Raw genomic sequence first — 20,121 nt, 5'->3', positions numbered from 1 at the left:
CCTGTACAGGTAACTATACCTCCACCTGTACAGGTAACTATAACTCCACCTGTACAGGTAACTATACCTCCACCTGTACAGGTAACTATACCTCCACCTGTACAGGTAACTATAAGTACACCTGTACAGGTAACTATACCTCCACCTGTATAGGTAACTATACCTCGACCTGTACAGAATACCATAACTCCACCTGTACAGGTAACTATACCTCCACCTGTACAGAATACCATAACTCCATCTGTACAGATAACTATTATAAGTACACCACCACTACTATAAGTACACCACAAAGTTCTCCTCTCCCCTTGTCTCTTAACATCTCCTCCTCCTCTCTCCTCCTCTCTCCTCCTCTCCTCTCACCTCCTTTCTCCTACTCTCATCTCCTTTCTCCTCCTCTCCCCTCCTCCTCTCCTCTCCCCTCCTCCTCTCCTCTCTCCTCTCTCCTCGCTCCTCTCTCCTCTCTCCTCTCTCCTCTCTCCTCAGCAAGAGGAGCTCCCTGTCGGCTGAGAGCTCCTTCGCCTCCTTGTGTTTAGAAGAAGACAGCAGCAGTATACCGTTTACAAGTACGCACACACGCACGCACACACACACACACACGCACGCACACACGCACGCACACACACACACACACACGCACGCACACACATTCTGTGATGAACAAATCGCTTTAAGAAGCTAAACTCAGGTGAAAAATGGAACAGAGAGTTATGCTTTATTTTATTTTACATCTATTTTTCATTTATCGCTTAAACTGAAATGGCAGCAGCCAAATATAACCGTTTTTGTATTGTAAGAGTGAAATAAACTCTTGTTAATCCATATAGTCTTATGCCTTTTATATTTAGTTAGACCCTACTTGGGTGGGACTGTGCCCCTAACCATTTCAACTAGCACCGTGCTCAGAGGGAAAAGGGGCAGCATGGAAGTGTTCACACACTACTGTTCACGTGTGTAATGACATCATTATTCAATAAAAGCAGTTTGAAGCAGAATTAATGAAAAACCTTGTACTTTTTGTATTCAAATAAGTTAAAAAACAATCTTGTAATGGTCTCCTTCATTGAGAAAATACACATTATTTGATACATTTCCTCCAGTTCTTTATGGACGGTCGATCACGTCATGTTTCTCCTCAGCCACAGAGAATTCCGGGTCGTCTGGCCACGTGTCCGTCTCCAGCGGCTCAGATAGTGGCTGCAACTCCTCTCACCTGCACGACGCCTCAGCCAATCCCTCACAGGTATTCACTTACATTACTATTACACCTGTACAGGTGTACAGGTATACACTATTGATACACCTGTACAGGTATACACTACAAATACACCTGTACAGGTATACACTATTGATACACCTGTACAGGTATACACTATTGATACACCTGTACAGGTATACACTACAAATACACCTGTACAGGTATACACTACATACACCTGTACAGGTATACACTAAATGCACTTGTACAGGAATACACTACTAATCCACCAGTACAGACAGGTATACACTACCAATACACCTGTACAGGTTTATACCACATACACCTGTACAGGTATACAATACATACACCTGTACAGGTATACAATGCATACACCTGTACATTAATCATAGAATACACTATGCATGCTAGACACTAAATCTACTATAGTGTTGCCTGGTATATACACTATGCATAATATATACTATATATAATATACTATATTACATATTATTACATTATACAAATACATGACATACTATAAACTATATCTCTCTCTCTCTCTCTCTCTCTCTCTCTCTCTCTCTCTCTCTCTCTCTCTTCAGGTCTAATGCTGAGTGTTTATTTCAGAGCCGTTCTCCTGTGAAAGAACCTTGTTTTCTATATTCTATGTATTGTATTTAATAGGTAGTATTAGAACTGCTGTTTTCTAGGTACTGTTCCGTACCGTTTGTTCCTCATCTCAGCTGGTGATGCTAGTTTAACTTGGTTATCTCTAACAAGCTAGCAGTTCACTCTGACCAGCTAGCAGTTAGCTCCTACCAGCTACCAGCTAGCTCTGACCAGCCAGCAGTTAGTTACCAACAGCTAGCAGTTAGCTCTGACCAGCTAGCAGTTAACTATGATCAGCTTGCAGTTAATTATGTTAGCAGGTAGCTCTGTCCAGTTAGCAGTTTGCTATTGTGTTGGCGTGCAAATAGTGGCCTGTGGGGTGGGTGAGGTGTTCCAAGACGGATACTCAGGTTGACAGATGTGAATTGTGTTGTTGCCATGGAGATGTTTTTTAACATTTGCAAACAATGAGAGCTTTTAAGTTCAACCTGTGGTGTGTGGTTCCTTCTTTCACACACACACACACACACACGCACGCACGCACGCACACACGCACACGTGCACACACTCACACACGCACACGCACACACACACACACATACACACACGCACGCACGCACACACGCGTGCACACACACACACGTGCACACACACACACACACACACACACACGTGCGCACATGCACACACTAATTTCATACTGTAAATCTCAATCGAAACATCCTAAACTACATCGAACCGTGCTACCAGTGGAAATATTATTTAAAGCTCCACTAACGATACAAAGCCTTCAGTTGACCTTAAAGCTGCAGTATGGATACTGCGGTCCAGACTCACTATCTGAGAGCCTCGTGTCCGCCCGCTCAGCCCTCAGACTCCAAAGAGCCTCAGGACACAGAAGCAGCACGAGAGCAAGACCATCCCAACGTAACGTTACTTTGAACTGAGTTGAATTGTTATTACAAACCTATACATTATCTGATCAACACACGGTGACTTCACCGGTCCGGTGAAGTCACCGTGTGTTGATCAGATAATGTATATGTATGCAATGTTGTTATTGTCGGCCAACTAAAAAAATACTCTGAGAATACTGAATCATAACACACACAAACAGACACGGCTCCGACCTGGAGCAGGAACGTCACAGGAGAGCGCCCTGCTGTAGCCCTGGTGACATCATGGGTAAGTTTAGGATTTAGTACGGTACATTTGTAACATATAGCTCCTTTAAAGACTGCCAGAACCTTATGTTAACTTGGGCCGTTAATGTGTGTGTGAGTGTGTGTGTGTGTGTGTGTGTGTGTGTACATGTTCATTAAATTGTAATAACTAGTCAAAGCTTTTATTCAAAACATGATCAACTTTTATTGACACCTGTTCGGTTACTTAGAAAATACATGACATTAAACCATTATAGATGAGCCATATAGAATGAGTTTCTTAACCTTCCAGTTGAGATGAGTGTTCATCTTGGTTTACAAATATAAAACTGGACACTCATAAATACATATTTGTATCTAAGTAGCTATTGGCTGGCTAGTAGTAAGGCCACAACTTTAGTTTCCAATCCAAATGAAAACCAATTCAAGATTCCACATATATCGAGGTTCACCCTTGAACTTTAAGGCAAGCGAGTTAATACAACCTGTTCTATGTCGTCCAGTTGGTTAGCAGCTGGTTAGGGTCGTTACATAACCAGTTGGTTAGCAGCTGGTTAGGGTCGTTACATAACAAATAATGATAAGCGAAACACTTTCCTTGGTGCTGAATAAAGAACACTCAGTAGGATGAGAGGATGAACCGGGAACGCTCTACTTGTCTTTCATCTTCTCCTCGTAGGTCCCGGCGTTCCGGTACGCTCCCACGTAGCCCGTGTTCTCCACCAGCTCCTCGCGGCCCTCCCTCCCCTTCCCCCTCCCGCTGGAGTCGAAGCGCTCCTTATGGGAGCCGGTGAAGCGGGAGGAGTCCGTCAGTCTGTCCACCGCCGGAGCCTTCAGCACCTTCTGTAGGAGACACACGAGACACCCGGTACGCCGTCATCAGCACCTCCTCCTGCACCTCCTCCTACACCTCCTCAGTCATCAGCACCTCCTCTACACCTCCTCAATATATCTCATCCTACACCTCCACCGGAGTAGGGAGGAGGGAGGTGTAGGAGGAGGTGTAGGGAGGAGGAGGTGCAGGGAGGAGGGTGAGGACATGTCAAGGTGTAGGAGGGAGTGTTGAGGTAAGGAGGAGGTGTGGAGATGGGGTAGGAGGTGAGGAGATCAGGTAGGAGGTGAGAAAGAGGAGCTGGGTAAGGAGGAGGTGTGGAGATGGAGTAGGAGGTGAGGAAGAGGAGCTGGGTAAGGAGGAGGTGTGGAGATGGGGTGGGAGGAGGAGCTGGGTAAGGAGGAGGTGTGGAGATGGGGTGGGAGGAGGAGCTGGGTAAGGAGGAGGTGTGGAGATGGAGTAGGAGGTGAGGAGGAGGAGCTGGGTAAGGAGGAGGTGTGGAGATGGGGTGGGAGGAGGAGCTGGGTAAGGAGGAGTTGTGGAGACGGGGTGGGAGGAGGAGCTGGGTAAGGAGGAGTCCTCACCGTGACGCCCATGTTGGCCGGCTCCTTGTTGGCCACCAGCCTGAAGACGGACTGGAGGGCCTCCTCCTTGCTCTGACCTTTGAACCTCCGTGGAGCGAGCTCCTCCAGGGCCTTCTTGAACTCCTCGTAGGTAATGACCCGGGAGGACTTCGCCCTGAGATCAGACCCCGGACATCAGATAAATCACTATCGCAACGTTTATATTAAACCAGCTAGTTACAACGGAGCACTAGTTATTATAAGTTATCATAAATGATTATTATGTAAGTGTGACTTTGTGCTTGAGACCAGACCTACGTTACACTGGTGAAATAGGCTGCAGCAGGTCATTAAATACCTATATCATATTTGTTTTAGGTAACATATGTCATTCGTGACATCTGTGGCTCACTTGACTTTGGTGAAGACGATGTCCACGTCGGTGCTGGTGGTGCTTTTGCCGTCCGTGATGTTGCAGTCCTTGCAGAGCTTGGCCCAGTTCTTCCCGTTCAGCTCCTTGCCCGTCGCCTTGTGGTCGCCATGGACGGCAAACTTCTTAAAAGTCACCGACAGCTGCTCCAGGATGTCCATGCTCTCGGCCATAACTAACGCAGGAAACAGACAATCACTAATCACATAAACACACGAAACAGCTGCTCCAGGATGTCCACCCTCTGTCCATTACCAACACAGGAAACCAGCCATCACCGATCCCAACGACACACAAACACACATCAACACATGAAACTCACTGTCACGTTAACGCATTAAACTCACTGTCACGTTAACACATTAAACTCACTGTCACGTTAACGCATTAAACTCACTGTCACGTTAACACATTAAACTCACTGTCACGTTAACACATTAAACTCAACACTATCCCAAGAGCACACTTAACTATAATTGTTAATTATAATGTAAACAAACGAAACACCATCACATAAACATACTTAACTCCATCACATAAACGCATGCAACACACTCACATTAACGCATGAAGCACATTATCACATTAACGCATTAGGTTGAGATGGACATTAGACATTCGACTTTAGAGCAAAGAGAGATCAAGAGATCATGGAATCTTGAGAAAGAACTGTGCTCCAATATCCAGTCATTGCAACAAAAGTAAACTCGATCCATATCATTATACATGAGGCGCGATTGCTTATGTGGTTCATATCATCGATAAACATACTGTCATACTGTATCCCTATTTGATTTATATGCTTTATTTCTCACTAACAGACCAGTCCAGATTGTAAAGGTGAACAGAACCCTTTCACCTGCCTTCAAAACCAATGTGGAGGCCCCAAGTTCAATTCAGCCAACAATTGTCGGTCAGATCCATCAAATCAATACTGCTCAAGTATCCTGAGAGATCTAATATCTCTGTAATATCTCACTTTGGCCTGTTTAACTTGAACAAAATGGTTGAGTTTTAGATGACATTAGGTTTAGATCAGATTTAGATTAAATTAGGCTTGGATTACATAAATTGTAGATTACATTAGACTTAGATGACAATAGGTGTAGATGGATATTAGGTTTCAATTATATTAGGTTTAGATGTATTAGGTTTGAGGGACTCAGTTTGATAAAGATTTATGTAATTAGTCCCCTCAAAGGTCTAAGTTTATGTGCGTGTGTGTGTGTGTGTGTGTGTGTGTGTGTGTGTGTGTGTGTGTGTGTGTAAAAGACAAAACATGTCCATTTCCACCCTCTCATGTTTGTATCAGGTTACTATGGAAACCCCATGATGTAATCTATGTGTGTGTGTGTGTGTGTGTGTGTGAGAGAGAGACTATGTGTGTGTGTGTGTGTGTGTGTGTGACTGTGTGTGTGTGTGTGTGTGTGTGTGTGTGCATGTATTTAAGACATGACCTCATTCTAGTTGTCAGACTTGAAAATACACACATTGATGCAATCCCAAACACTGGTTGGCATGACTACCCAGAGGGAGAGAGAATGTGTTAGCTCAGGGTGTGTATATAGCAGTAAATATTTTAAATACGGGCGATTATTATTGTGCATGAATCAATGTGTATTACTTGTAATATTTATTATTATTTATTTGTTTATGTGCGTATATTTATACGTGTGTGTGTGTGTGTGTGTGTGTGTGTGTGTGTGTGTGTGTGTGTGTGTGTTTGTGTGTGTGCATTCAGCCGTGTTTCAGGGCTACATTCCAACACTGCAAGGTTGATACTGTATGTAATCGAGTAAGTTAAACAGTCCTGTTTACACACAAACACACCGCAAACACACACACACACACGCGTGCGCGCGCACACACACACACACACACACACACACCTACAAACCCTTCTCTCTCCGTGTGTGTGTGTGTGTGTGTGTGTGTGTGTGTGTGTGTGTGTGTGTGTGTGTGTGTGTGAGAGTTGTTAACAGCTATGTGACAGATTCCTTGAGTTTTCAGAAGTTATTCATACTAAAAAACGAAACAGTACTGTAGTAACTTTGTACAAAATATATAGTAGTAGTACTAGAGTATATATGGCAAAGTAGTACTAGAAAAGATAAAGAAGGGTAATAGTAGAGTATATATAGTAGATAAGTACTAGATTATATACAGGAGAGAGATGCAACTCTACTAGACATACACTCTTGAACTACTATATTTATACTATAGTAGTATTCTACTGTATAAACTATAGTACTACTTGAGTATTAAATATGGCTAGAGCAGTGCAAACAGGTATGAACCATTATATACTAGTATAAATCACAATAGAGATGTGCTTCCCAGTATAGAGCAGTAATAAACACAAACCAGTACAAACGTCTACAGACCAGTACAGTTGACAGTATGGTTACCAGTATATCTAAGACACTTTTGCACAGTGGGTTGCACTGTGTGCACGATCACGCGGGAAACCGTCCTGCCAGGCTGCAAGTTATCTGCCTGTTGCCGAACCGCAGTAGTTCGAACCAATCAGCATCCTTAGAGGAACCACTTGGGCTATGTGATACGTTACAGACAGACTGTTTGTCCAGTACTTTGAGAACTTGTCTGCCCGGTCCAAACATTTACGGTGGATGACTTCCACAGACGGTTCTGTGTAACAGACCATCGTCACGTTACTGGTATCACGTTACTGGTAACCTCCTAACCACAAAACATGCAAGTTAACACCCCTGCCCTGTTTGGACCAGTAAAGAGCATAAATCAGTATAAATCATTACAGACCAGTATAAACCTGTTCGGAGCAGTATAAACCAGTAAAGAGCAGATTAGAGAAGTATAGAATAGTATTAATAAATTTAGAGCAGATTTAACCAGTGTAGAGAAGATTTAACCAGTATAGAGCAGTTTAATGAGTACAGAGCAGATTTAACCAGCTCACCTGAGTCCTCTGCTGCTATTTAGTGAGCGCTAGACTCGCCTCACTTTTCTCCCCTCTCTCTCTCTCTCTCTCTCTCTCTCTCTCTCTCTCTCTCTCTCTCTCTCTCTCTCTCTCTCTCTCTCTCTCTCTCTCTCTCCCCCCTCCTTTCTTCTCCCCACTGAACTTTTATGACATGGGAGGCTGTTATCATCTGTTTCTGCTGTCTCCATGGAAACAAGAAGGGGAGAGTGGGAGGGGAGAGCGAGAGGCAGGGTGAGGAAGAGGGGGGAGGGAGTACTATATAAGTACTATATAACTCCAGCTAGTAAACTACAACCCCAGCTACTGCTCTATAACTCCAGCTAGTTATCTATAACTAGTACTATGTAACTCCAGCTAGTACACTCTAACCTCAGCTAGTACTCTATAACCCCAGCTAGTTATCTATAACCCCAGCTAGTATACTCTTTAACCCCAACTAGTATATTATATAACCCCAGCTAGAATATTCTATAACCCCAGCTGGTACACTCTCAAACCTCCACTAGTATTCTATACCCCCAACTAGTATATTATATAACCCCAACTAGTAAAACCCTCCTATAGCTCCTTTAACTAATGTTGACTGCGGATACAGTCTTGTAACCATGCCATTTATTTAATTTTTTATTCTATGCTTTATTTAGACCACATGATATTCAAGCAAACATTAGCACCTTATTGGACCACATAGTGCAAACACCAGTCCTGAATAGCTTCTTATTCTACACATGAGTGGTCAACAACACGCCATATACAGTTTTATGGGTTTGCGATAAGTCAGACCTTACAGGCATGGCCTCTCTACCAATCCGCCCTTAAGACCAAGACAGGTTGAAGGTTTGACCTGGGTAAATCAGAACCTGTAGGCGTGGCTTATTTACCCTTCCGCCCACTTCCAATATAAACTACATTTTGACCGGTCTTCGAAAGATGCTTCATGAACCCACCGGCAAAGTGCATGCTCGTTTACTTTGTGTCTCTGAAAAAAACCCACGTGTTGAACATGTACCACTCTCTGGGTCATAGCTAGCTCGAAACAACGATACCACAGAGGATTAAAATCACGGTTCATCAACTTGTTTTCAATAAATCAACCAACCCTTGTCAAATAGGTCTGACAACAGCGCCCTCTGGCGACAGCTGTGCAAACTACATAGACTTTATTCACACACTGTAACTGTTATGCAGTGTTTCAATAAAGTGTGTATTTTTTTTGTGTGTGTATAGGCCTATACAAGAAAAAAAGTTGTGCATATTCATAACCTGTTTAGTAAACACAGTGACATACATTACCATGGTTGAATATACACTACGGTACACTATGTACAGAAAACATCAGGCAAACGCGCCTCCGCCAAAGGGCGCTGTTTAGTGCAACACAGGTGCTCTGACTTGATCAGAGCACTTGACACTACTTTTAGTATTATTAAGCATTTTTCTTTTTCTTTTTTTTATTAGAGTTATATATGGTTATGTGTCCAGCACATAATACACGTGGAATGTACTACTCCATAATACCGGACATTGCATTTCTTATTTTTGCTGTCAAATATATATTTTTAAACTGAACCTTTATCTTTGCGTTACCTCCCCGGGGACTGCCGATTAAATGTATCTGTCTAGCACATTCTGGGACAGTTATTAACTATCCATTGTCCCTGTTAAATAATAAATATATAAATTAATAAAATAATAAATAAACAAGAGTTTAGCGGTGCTACGGGCCCTTTAACTCCCTCCCCCCCACCCACCCCATCCCCTCCCCCCCCCTCCCCCAAGAGGAGTCACTGAGGTCCGCCAAGCTGCTGTCTGTCCCCCGCCGATCTGCTCCCAGTCCCGGCTTTGTTTTTATCCATCCTCACCCTCACCATGGCTGCTCTCTCTACGGAGGAACCCTTCCCCTTCCACGGCCTGCTGCCCAAGAAAGAGACCGGTGCTACCTCCTACCTCTCCCGCTTCCCCGAGTATGACGGCCGGGGTGTGCTCATCGCTGTCCTGGACACCGGGGTGGACCCCGGGGCCCCCGGCCTGCAGGTAAATCCAGCCCGCTGCTTCGCGTTAGCTGCTAATGCTAACCACAGGCCTCCTTCCCCATTCAAACCGCTGTAGTAAATATAACCACTCAAATAATACAAATATAACCACCAAATCATGTATTTATTAACGAACTGTACACGCTTAAACATGTTTTTAGTATCTGTACTAGCCAAACTTGTATGTATTTACGAACTGTCACATACACTAAGATGTATTGATTCAGATATTGTTATAGTAACTCCACTTTCACCACTAAAGCATAGACATGTTTCCATACTCTAATAGCAACTCGGCTTTAACTACTAAACCATGTATTTATTGACATATTGTTAGAGTAACTCAACTTTAACCACTAAACCATGTACTGAGTGACATACTGTGTTATTAACAGCACACACAAACATGAATATCATGTATTCATTTAGGGACAATTTTAGTTACCCGACTGTCATACAAAAATACAAAAATGTGTATTCCATTTGTTTATTTGCACGTAAACATAGTAATTCCATCCAGTTGTATTTTAGCATTAGGCTATTCAGTCATAAAAAAAAGTGTAAAAGGACTAAAACTACTAAAACGACTGTATTCTAAGCTACTACCTTAATAATTACAATGATGATATTATATAGTCCAGTACTAACAACTTCATAATCAATACTATAATATACTGTATTGTACATCTAGTACTAAACATCAGAAATTCACAACCCCAATGTATTCTAGGCCTACTACATCTAGTACTTAGGTCTCTGCCACGTGACGTGTGTTTTAAAGGTTATAGTAGCACACAAGGGGCTGTCACACACACATTAGGATTCTATTAAGTGTCAGATTAAATGTCTGTGTGTGTGTGTGTGTGTGTGTGTGTGTGTGTGTGTGTGTGTGTGTGTGTGTGTGTGAGTATATATTATAATGGGGGTTACATTCACACTACTCAAAGTGTCATACAATTTTAGGGGTTTACAGTTCATTACGGTTCCGACACTAAACATGCCCTGAGGTCTTTTTTCTTTTCATTTATGAGACTGGCAGCATGTACTAGTTTATAAGTAATCTGGGATCCAGCAGGCCTACTTCTGCCGTACCAGTGTATTAGTAATCTGGGTAACCTTGTTTCTCTTTGTGTAGTTCTACAGCGTCTACTCAGTGTTGATGTGAAACCTTTCATCTTTCTATTAAAGGGTTAGGTGTCCTGGCAGGAAGTATTAGCTTTCATACACACCAGAGATATTGTAATGGTGCTGCTGGCTGAGTTTGTGTTACTGTTAGTGTTTTACACACTTAGAGGTCCCCGCCTCCAGCAGCATATTGATTGGAAGAAACAAAGAGCGAAGGGAAAGTGAAACGCCCCGTTCACCCATATTTTAGCTAGTCTGCTACAACTGGAAATCCAGAGTTCTCGTGAGAGCACAATTTGAATTTGCTCAGTGAGTCACTCTGGGAACGAGCAATATACTCACTCCCCGATTCCCCTGGCCCAGAACATTAACCAATCACATCAGTGTGTCTGATATAGGCGGGCCAAAAGCGTTTTACGCAGGGTTTCCCATTGGTTATCTTGACCCACATGATGATGCTATGTGTGAGGTCGTGGCAGCAGCTACATTGCAAATGAAATCAGTTATCACAAGATTTCAATGTATATTTTTTAGCATGAAATGATCTCTTTAATTGCCTCTCCAGGTCACAACAGAGTATGTCAGACCCTGCTGCCGCCGGCTCTCTCCAGGTCACAGCGGAGTGTGTAAGCCCGTCTGCTCTCTGCTCTCTCCAGGTCACAACAGAGGGAAAGCCCAAGATCGTTGACATCATCGACACGACGGGCAGCGGGGACGTGAACATGACCACCGTTGCAGAGCCCAAGGACGGGACGATCCCTGGGCTCTCCGGAAGAACCCTGCAGGTGAGAACGGTCCCGCTCGAGAACCTCTAGAACCAACACACCCTAGAATCTCTAGAGGTACATCCTGGTGGCCAGTGTGTGATATGGAGGTACACCCTGGTGAGGGGTGCTTTAAAGGTCCCGTGACGTGCCACCAGGTGTGAGTGTGATTAGCCGTTACAAGTCGTTTGGAAAATCGGGCTCTTCTGACATCATAAGTGGGCGTGTCCACCTAGATGTGTGCTGGATAGATCAGTCTACCAGCCTACCCAGTGGACTGTAGCAGACGTTGCTCATCTGTCCGTCACACGTCTAGGTGGACACGCCCACTTGTGATGTCAGAAGGCTTGTAACGGCTAATCACACTCACACCTGGTGGCATGTCATGGGACCTTTAACATACTTAAAACATGTACACAAGCACCTGTCTGTGAGTGACCTCACTCCCAGGGCTTGTATCAAGCTCCTTCTCTCTCGTCGCTGTCCTTGAATGTCCTACGTTCATCTGACATCTCTTACCATGCTGTCTCCCTGCAGATCCCCCCGTGCTGGGTCAACCCATCAGGGAAGTACCGCATCGGAGTTAAAAACGGTTACGAGATATTCCCCAAGGCCCTGAAGGAGAGAATACAGGTACCCACGGCGTAACTCACTCATAGAACGGGATTACCATGACCATACCACTGCAAAGAGCTGTGTAGGTTTTTGTGTGTTTGTAGGAAGAGTGATGTTTGTGGAAAGTGTTTGTTGAATGAGTGATGTGTTGGTAGAAAGAGTGATGTTGTGATTGCAGAAAGAGTGAAGTTGTATGTGTAGACTGATGTTTGCCAAAGGAATAATGTGTGTGTAGAAAGAGTGATATGTTTGTAGAAAGGGTAAATTGTGTGTAGGGATGTTTGTGTTTGCAGAAAGAGTGATGTGTGTTTTTATAAAGAGTGATGTGTGTGTGTGTGTGTGTAGAAAGAGCGCAAGGAGAAGTTGTGGGACCCCCCCCACAGAGCCGCCCTCGCGGAGGTCAGTCGCAGGATGGATGAGTTTGACCTCACTCACCCCTCCCCCTCCCAGGTACCCGCTTTCATCTCCTGCACGCTTTAATATTGATACACATCTTTATCAATATAATCTATAATAATATAATCTAATATTTATTCAAATGGATACCATTACCATTCCTATGCGCCTATACTTCTATCATTGAGATACACAAGCCCTTTATTCATGTTATCCATAGAACACATCTGTATTAATGTACTTGTATAGTTTATCATAATACTTGATAATTTACTTTTTAATGTGGCATAACACCGAAGCACAATTGATGCTTCACTGTGTCTATGGGTTTGGTAATGGGATCATGTGTTAATGAGTGTGAATCTGGAGGGAGTATACGTGTCTTTAAGGACTGGACGCTGAGCTAATGAGGTCAAGAGTTGGAATGTTGCAGCAGAAAAACGAGGCGGGCTGGATGCTCGCCGCCTGCCATGGCCGAGACGTTGATCGTTCCAGCAGCACTGCAGATACCACATCCGATGGTGCCCAATATAGAGTTGGGTTCCAGTTCCTCAGTAACTCAGTAACTCTGTTTGTGTCGAAGCTGGAGAAGCTGCAGAAGGATGAGCTGCAGAGTCGCACGGAGCTCCTGGCGTCTCTGGAGAAGAAATACAGCGACCCTGGACCGGTGTACGACTGTCTGCTGTGGCACGACGGAGACACCTGGAGGTAGGACTACTACACCGTGGTACACACTAGACCATGGAGACACCTGGAGGTAGGACTACTACACCGTGGTACACACTAGACCATGGAGACACCTGGAAGTAGTACTAGCACCACCGTGGTACACACTAGACCATGGAGACACCTGGAGGTAGGACTACTACACCATGGTACACACTAGACCATGGAGACACATGGAGGTAGTACTAGCACCACCATGGTACACACTACACTACACTATAGTATATAATACACACTGCTTGTGGTTAGGGTTGGGTTGGGGCAACCCTTGCGGTGGAGGGTAAGTGTCTGGGTTAGGGTTGGGTTGGGGTAACCCTTGTGGTGGAGGGTAAGTGTCTGGGTTGGGGTAAGTGTCTGGGTTAGGGTTGGGTTGGGGTAAGTGTCTGGGTTAGGGTTGGGTTGGGGTAAGTCTGGGTTAGGGTTGGGTTGGGGTAACCCTTGTGGTGGTGGGTAAGTGTCTGGGTTAGGGTTGGGTTGGGGTAAGTGTCTGGGTTAGGGTTGGGTTGGGGTAACCCTTGCGGTGTTGGGTAAGTGTCTGGGTTAGGGTTGAGTTGGGGTAAGTGTCTGGGTTAGGGTTGGGTTGGGGTAACCCTTGCGGTGTTGGGTAAGTGTCTGGGTTTGGGTTGAGTTGGGGTAAGTGTCTGGGTTAGGGATGGGTTGGGGTAACCCTTGCGGTGGTGGGTAAGTGTCTGGGTTGGGGTAAGTGTCTGGGTTAGGGTTGGGTTGGGGTAACCCTTGCGGTGTTGGGTAAGTGTCTGGGTTAGGGTTGGGTTGGGGTAACCCTTGCGGTGTTGGGTAAGTGTCTGGGTTAGGGTTGGGTTGGGGTAACCCTTGCGGTGGAGGGTAAGTGTCTGGGTTAGGGTTGGGTTGGGGTAACCCTTGCGGTGGTGGGTAAGTGTCTGGGTTAGGCTGCGGTGGGGGTAACCCTGCTGGCCTTATCCTCCAGGGCGGTGGTGGACACCTCAGAGTGCGGGGACCTGTCCCAGGGCACGGTGCTGAGCTCCTACAGGGAGAACCAGGAGTACGCATCGCTGGGCAACGCAGAGATGCTCAACTACTCCGTCAACGTCTATGACGAGGGGAACACGCTGTGCATCGTCACCAGTGGAGGTAATATGATATTAAATACCATAATATATCAGAATAATATCATAATAATGATATTTAATACATGTACAGTATATATTTTTATATTTAGAGGGCCCTACGAAATCCGTAGGAACCCTGTTATATTCGTTAGTATTATGATTATTATAATTATTTAAACCCTGACAAATTCGGCCATGTCTCACAAACGCCACGCTCAAAAGGCTTGTAGAACTTGTAATGAGTAAGGGATATTCATTACGCCTATCATTCATTCATGATGAACAACTTTCATGCAGTCACCCATGGGATCAGACCATTGGGATTTAATGCATTGACCAAACTCCCCGGGGGACTGTAGGGGCTGTATAATATAATGGAGAGAAAGGCCCAATATAATATAGTATATATTCAATTGTATATTATGTAATTGAGCTAGTTGTGTATATTGTGGCAACCCGCCTTCTTGAGTGAACCGCCTCCTGGGAAAAGCCAAAACGGCCCGTTTAAACGTCCAAATCAAACAAAATAACCAAAAACCTGGGAGGAATCGACGGTCCGATCCCTCGTGGGTGGAATCCCGTCGCCCACGACGAGGACCGGTCTCTCCGTGCACGAGCCCCACGGCTGGGAGAACCCTGAAGGAGTGGAGAAGCTGTTTCAGCCCCGCTTCTCCACCTGCCCCTCACGTTCCTCCGCATCACGTTAACTGGGCCGGACCCGGGGTTGCCACAATATTATCATACATCACGGTGCCCATGTCATTGTTGCGGTGTATTAACATAGCGTCTGTGTTTGACAGGAGCTCACGGTACCCACGTAGCCAGCATCGCTGCAGGCTGTTTCCCCGACGACCCCCAGCGGAACGGGGTGGCCCCCGGGGCCCAGGTCCTGGCCCTGAAGATAGGAGACACGCGCCTCAGCACCATGGAGACGGGCACCGGGCTCATACGGGCGGTGAGTCGTACTACTACTATTGGTAATATCAACAGGCCTTATGTAAGGATCTCCTAAGACATGTCGTCGTACTAGACCTAGGTTCAAACTTTATCACTGTAGTTAAGCTACTTGTTTAACTCTTAACACTCTTTCTAACTGACATTATTTACGTTTTCTAATCTAAATATTAGTTGTTTGATACATTTTTAATATATTATTTATTATAGAAGGTGAATGGGGCAAACACTCAAAAATCTGAAGGTGAACATCTGGGTATTGTCAGATTGCACCTCAGAGTTATTATCTAGAGTGTATATAAAGATCCTCCTGTACCGTTTAGTTAAAAATAGCAGTTATTGTATGTGCAAACGACAATGTTCAATCAATCATAACTCTGCTCCAATATGAACTGTATATGTTCTATACTTCAGATGATTGAGGTGATCAAACACAAGTGTGACCTGGTGAACTACAGCTACGGAGAGGCCACGCACTGGCCCAACTCAGGGTGAGTTATCTAGTGATGTCAGCTGTCATCTAGTGATGTCATCTGTCATCTAGTGATGTCATCTAGTGACTTCATCTGTTATCTAGTGATGTCATCTGTTATCTAGTGACGTCATCTGTTATCTAGTGATGTCATCTAGTGATGTCATCTGCTTTCTAGTGACTTCATCTGTCATCTAGTGATGTCATCTGTTATCTAGTGATGTCATCTATTGATGTCATTGTTATCTAGTGACCTCATCTGTTATCTAGTGATGTCATCTGTTATCTAGTGATGTCATCTGTTATCTAGTGATGTCATCTGTTATCTAGTGATGTCATCTGCTATCTAGTGATGTCATCTGTTATCTAGTGGTGTCAGCCAGTGACGATATCTAGTGGTGTCACGTGACTGACTGTCCTCTCTGCGATTGGTCCAGGAGGATCTGTGAGGTCATCAACGAGGCGGTGCAGAAACACAACGTGATGTTTGTGTCGAGCGCCGGGAACAACGGACCCTGCCTGTCCACCGTGGGCTGCCCCGGGGGCACCACCAGCAGCGTTATAGGTAGACCAGTAAAACCAGTATAACCACTACCACCAGCAGCGTTATAGGTAGACCAGTAAAACCAGTATAACCACTACCACCAGCAGCGTTATAGGTAGACCAGTAAAACCAGTACCACCAGCAGCGTTATAGGTAGACCAGTAAAACCAGTACCACCAGCAGCGTTATAGGTAGACCAGTAAAACCAGTATAACCACTACCACCAGCAGCGTTATAGGTAGACCAGTAAAACCAGTATAACCACTACCACCAGCAGCGTTATAGGTAGACCAGTAAAACCACTAAAACCAGTACCACCAGCAGCGTTATAGGTAGACCAGTAAAACCAGTATAACCAGTACCACCAGCAGCGTTATAGGTAGGTTATAATAACCACTACCACCAGCAGCGTTATAGGTAGGTTATAATAACCACTACCACCAGCAGCGTTATAGGTAGGTTATAATAACCACTACCACCAGCAGCGTTATAGGTAGGGTATTATAAACCAATGGGCAGGTTATTATAAACCACTACTCCCAGCAGATACTCCCAACGATTATTTTTCAGTTTGAAAACATGATGAATATATTCATATATATAATTTCTCTCCAAAAAAAACACTAGAAAATGTTCAAATCAAAAATAATGTACAAATATGTATCCAGCTGTTCTGCAATTTCTATAAAACATTTAATGAATAAAATAAATATACAAAAAAATCTATAACAAATAATCGTTTCAACTCTAAACTTGTTTTCGTTTGGAGATCAGAGTTAGTGCACAGCCCTCGGTTAAAGTGTGCAACGTGCCGGTGTGTCTCCAGGGGTGGGGGCCTACGTGACCCCCGACATGATGGTGGCGGAGTACTCCCTGAGGGAGAAGCTGCCGGCCAACCAGTACACCTGGTCGTCACGGGGACCCAGCATCGACGGCGCCCTGGGCGTCAGCATCAGCGCCCCGGGCGGCGCCATCGCCTCCGTCCCCAACTGGACCCTCCGGGGCACCCAGCTGATGAACGGCACGTCCATGTCCTCCCCCAACGCCTGCGGGGGCATCGCACTGGTCCTCTCAGGTGGGTTAGGAGGTGGAGGAGGAGGTGGTGGAGGTGTAAAGCAGACTGGTGTGTGTGTGTGTGTGTGTGTGTGTGTGTGTGTGTGTGTGTTTGTGTTTGTGTGTGTGTGTAATGTGTGTGTAGGTGTAAAGCAGACTGGTATCAGTGTGTGTAATGTGTGTGTAATGTGTGTGTAGGTGTAAAGCAGACTGGTATCAGTACCAGTGTGTATAATGTGTGTGTAATGTGTGTGTAGGTGTAAAGCAGACTGGTATCAGTACCAGTGTGTATAATGTGTGTGTAATGTGTGTGTAATGTGTGTGTAATGTGTGTGTAATGTGTGTGTAATGTGTGTGTAGGTGTAAATCAGACTGGTATCAGTGTGTATAATGTGTGTGTAATGTGTGTGTAATGTGTGTGTAGGTGTAAAGCAGACTGGTATCAGTACCAGTGTGTATAATGTGTGTGTAATGTGTGTGTAGGTGTAAAGCAGACTGGTATCAGTACCAGTGTGTATAATGTGTGTGTAATGTGTGTAGGTGTAAAGCAGACTGGTACCAGTGTGTATAATGTGTGTACTGTGTGTAGGTGTAAAGCAGACTGGTATCAGTGTGTATAATGTGTGTAATGTGTGTGTAGGTGTAAAGCAGACTGGTATCAGTACCAGTGTGTCGGGGGTGAGGAGAGCTCTGGAGAACACCGCTCAGCGGGCGGAGGACATCGAGATGTTCGCTCAAGGTTACGGAATCCTTCAGGTACGCCTTCCTGCCTGCTCACCTGCTACTTCCTGTCCGCTCACCTGCTACTTCCTGTCCGCTCACCTCCTACTTCCTGCCAACTAACGTGTAAAATGAACGTTATTCAACGTTCTAACACGAACAACGTGTTGTCCTCACAGGCCAAAGAGAGGTCAGCAGTAGCTTTCACTAGCTTGTTAGCATGCAACCGTTAGCCTTGCTAACATGCTACCACTACCCTGGTTAGCATTTGACCACTAACTAGGTTAGCATGTTACCACTAGCCTGTTAGCATGCTACCGCTGTTTAGCATGCTCCCACTAGCATTGTAAGCGTTGGGCTCAGGGTTAATGGTGCCTTCTATTTGTCCACCCGACTCGATCTGCGAGTCGGATTTCCGAGTTACGAACCGGAAGTTGCAAATAGCACGCCCCCCGAGGTCGGAAAAACGACTCGTCAACTCGTCTGAACTCAGAGGACCCCGAGTTCATTAACAAAGATGGCTACTCCGAGCATCACATGTAAAAACATTGTGGTTTTCTACTATTTTAAGCACTTGTGTTTTTGTTGTAACCAAATGAAGAAGTCGTACACATAGCACTGTATACTGTTACCTATAGGCATGTCGTCACAGTCTTCTTATGTGTTAAATACCGCCTATTTTGTAGCTTGTGCCGCTGAAATTGGCTAGAGACGCTCCATGTTGCTATGACAACAATGCCGATTCTTGAGCAGAAAGCAGAGCTCCGACTCGTCTTGTTGTGCGCCAAACAGAACGGGGTCACTCGTTTTACGAGACGGATGTGACGTCACACCCGAGCTGCAAGTCGCGATTACGAGACAAATAGAAGGCACCATAGCACCATAGCACGCCAGCAAGTAGTGTGTTGAGCATGCTACCACGAGCGTGGCTAGCGCGCTACGGCTACGGCTCGTTAGCGTGCGGCTCAGCGACGTCGTTCTCCCCGCAGGTGGAGCGGGCACTGGAATACCTCACGCAGCACGCCGCCTTACCCACAAGCCACCTGGGATTCAACGTAACCGTGGGAACGCAGCGAGGCATCTACCTCAGGGACCCCGCCCACATCCTGGCACCCTCAGACCACTGTGTGGGAATCGAACCCGTGTTCCCGGAGAACACAGGTGTGTACGCACGCACGCACGCACACACACACACACACACACACACACACACACACACACACACACACACACACACACACACACACACACACACACACACACACACACACACACACACACACACACACACACACACACGTGAGGATGTCATAAAATAGTGTGTGTTTATATTTGTGTGTGTGTGCGCGAGCAGACAACTCGGAGAAGATCTCCCTCCAGCTGCACCTGGCCCTCACATGCTCCGCCTCCTGGGTGCAGAGCCCCGCCCACCTGGAGCTGATGAACCAATGCCGTCACTTCCACCTCCGCATCGACCCCCAGGGGCTGAGGGAGGGACTGCACTACACCGAGGTGAGCGGGGGGGTATAAATAGCAGGGAGAGAGAGGCTATGCGTCACACATGAGAGAGAGAGGGAGGGAGCGCCACAATGTGTTGCATATTAGAACGACTCAACACTACCCATACTAAAGAGAGAGACTAGCATATTTTTCAAAAGCCACATTTTCTATAAGGCGCAATTCATCTGGGGTCTTACCAATACATACTAGCGATGGGTCGTTCGACTCTTTAACATGAACGAACCAACCTGCTTCCCTGTTTCAGTTCCCAGCTCCACCCACTAGTCACTGACTCGCTGAGTCGCCGTTCGTTCACTGACTGTGTTTAGCGGTGAAGACTCGAGGAGGACTGAGAAGTCACGAGAGCCAGACGC

General features: G+C 45.4%; 3 protein-coding genes across 4 annotated transcripts in view; 2 read left to right on the top strand and 1 right to left on the bottom strand.

Moving 5' to 3' along the window:
• Positions 1 to 2,208, top strand: part of LOC311356075 (puratrophin-1-like) — a 23,694-nt gene extending 21,486 nt beyond the window's left edge. Inside the window, exons 22-24 of the mRNA XM_084475856.1 lie at positions 487 to 566; positions 1,140 to 1,243; positions 1,804 to 2,208. Of these exons, the coding sequence (XP_084331982.1) occupies positions 487 to 566; positions 1,140 to 1,243; positions 1,804 to 1,809 (190 nt within the window). The 3' untranslated portion in view covers positions 1,810 to 2,208. The remainder of the gene's footprint in view (positions 1 to 486; positions 567 to 1,139; positions 1,244 to 1,803) is intronic.
• A 977-nt stretch (positions 2,209 to 3,185) lies between these two features.
• tppp3 (tubulin polymerization-promoting protein family member 3) lies at positions 3,186 to 7,812 on the bottom strand. The gene is made up of 4 exons (XM_084476305.1): positions 7,737 to 7,812; positions 4,781 to 4,973; positions 4,390 to 4,543; positions 3,186 to 3,816 (listed from the first exon to the last, which is right to left on the bottom strand). Exons 2-4 carry the CDS (start codon positions 4,969 to 4,971, stop codon positions 3,625 to 3,627), a joined length of 537 nt encoding a protein of 178 aa, XP_084332431.1. The 5' UTR covers positions 4,972 to 4,973; positions 7,737 to 7,812; the 3' UTR covers positions 3,186 to 3,624.
• A 1,731-nt stretch (positions 7,813 to 9,543) lies between these two features.
• tpp2 (tripeptidyl peptidase 2) overlaps positions 9,544 to 20,121 on the top strand; it is a 28,204-nt gene continuing 17,626 nt past the window's right edge. For both annotated transcript variants that reach the window (XM_084476441.1, XM_084476440.1), the window contains exons 1-13: positions 9,544 to 9,791; positions 11,572 to 11,700; positions 12,217 to 12,312; positions 12,640 to 12,744; positions 13,274 to 13,398; positions 14,363 to 14,526; positions 15,305 to 15,459; positions 15,873 to 15,949; positions 16,368 to 16,495; positions 17,301 to 17,549; positions 18,168 to 18,283; positions 19,237 to 19,408; positions 19,602 to 19,759. In XM_084476441.1, the coding sequence (XP_084332567.1) occupies positions 9,627 to 9,791; positions 11,572 to 11,700; positions 12,217 to 12,312; positions 12,640 to 12,744; positions 13,274 to 13,398; positions 14,363 to 14,526; positions 15,305 to 15,459; positions 15,873 to 15,949; positions 16,368 to 16,495; positions 17,301 to 17,549; positions 18,168 to 18,283; positions 19,237 to 19,408; positions 19,602 to 19,759 (1,839 nt within the window). In that variant the 5' untranslated portion in view covers positions 9,544 to 9,626. The remainder of the gene's footprint in view (positions 9,792 to 11,571; positions 11,701 to 12,216; positions 12,313 to 12,639; positions 12,745 to 13,273; positions 13,399 to 14,362; positions 14,527 to 15,304; positions 15,460 to 15,872; positions 15,950 to 16,367; positions 16,496 to 17,300; positions 17,550 to 18,167; positions 18,284 to 19,236; positions 19,409 to 19,601; positions 19,760 to 20,121) is intronic.

The sequence above is a fragment of the Micromesistius poutassou genome, assembly GCF_964030765.1.
Source record: "Micromesistius poutassou genome assembly, chromosome: 12".
Classification (NCBI taxonomy): Eukaryota; Metazoa; Chordata; class Actinopteri; order Gadiformes; family Gadidae; genus Micromesistius; species Micromesistius poutassou.
The sequence above is the reverse complement of the archived record's forward strand: the minus strand, read 5'-3'. Positions and strand labels throughout refer to the sequence as shown.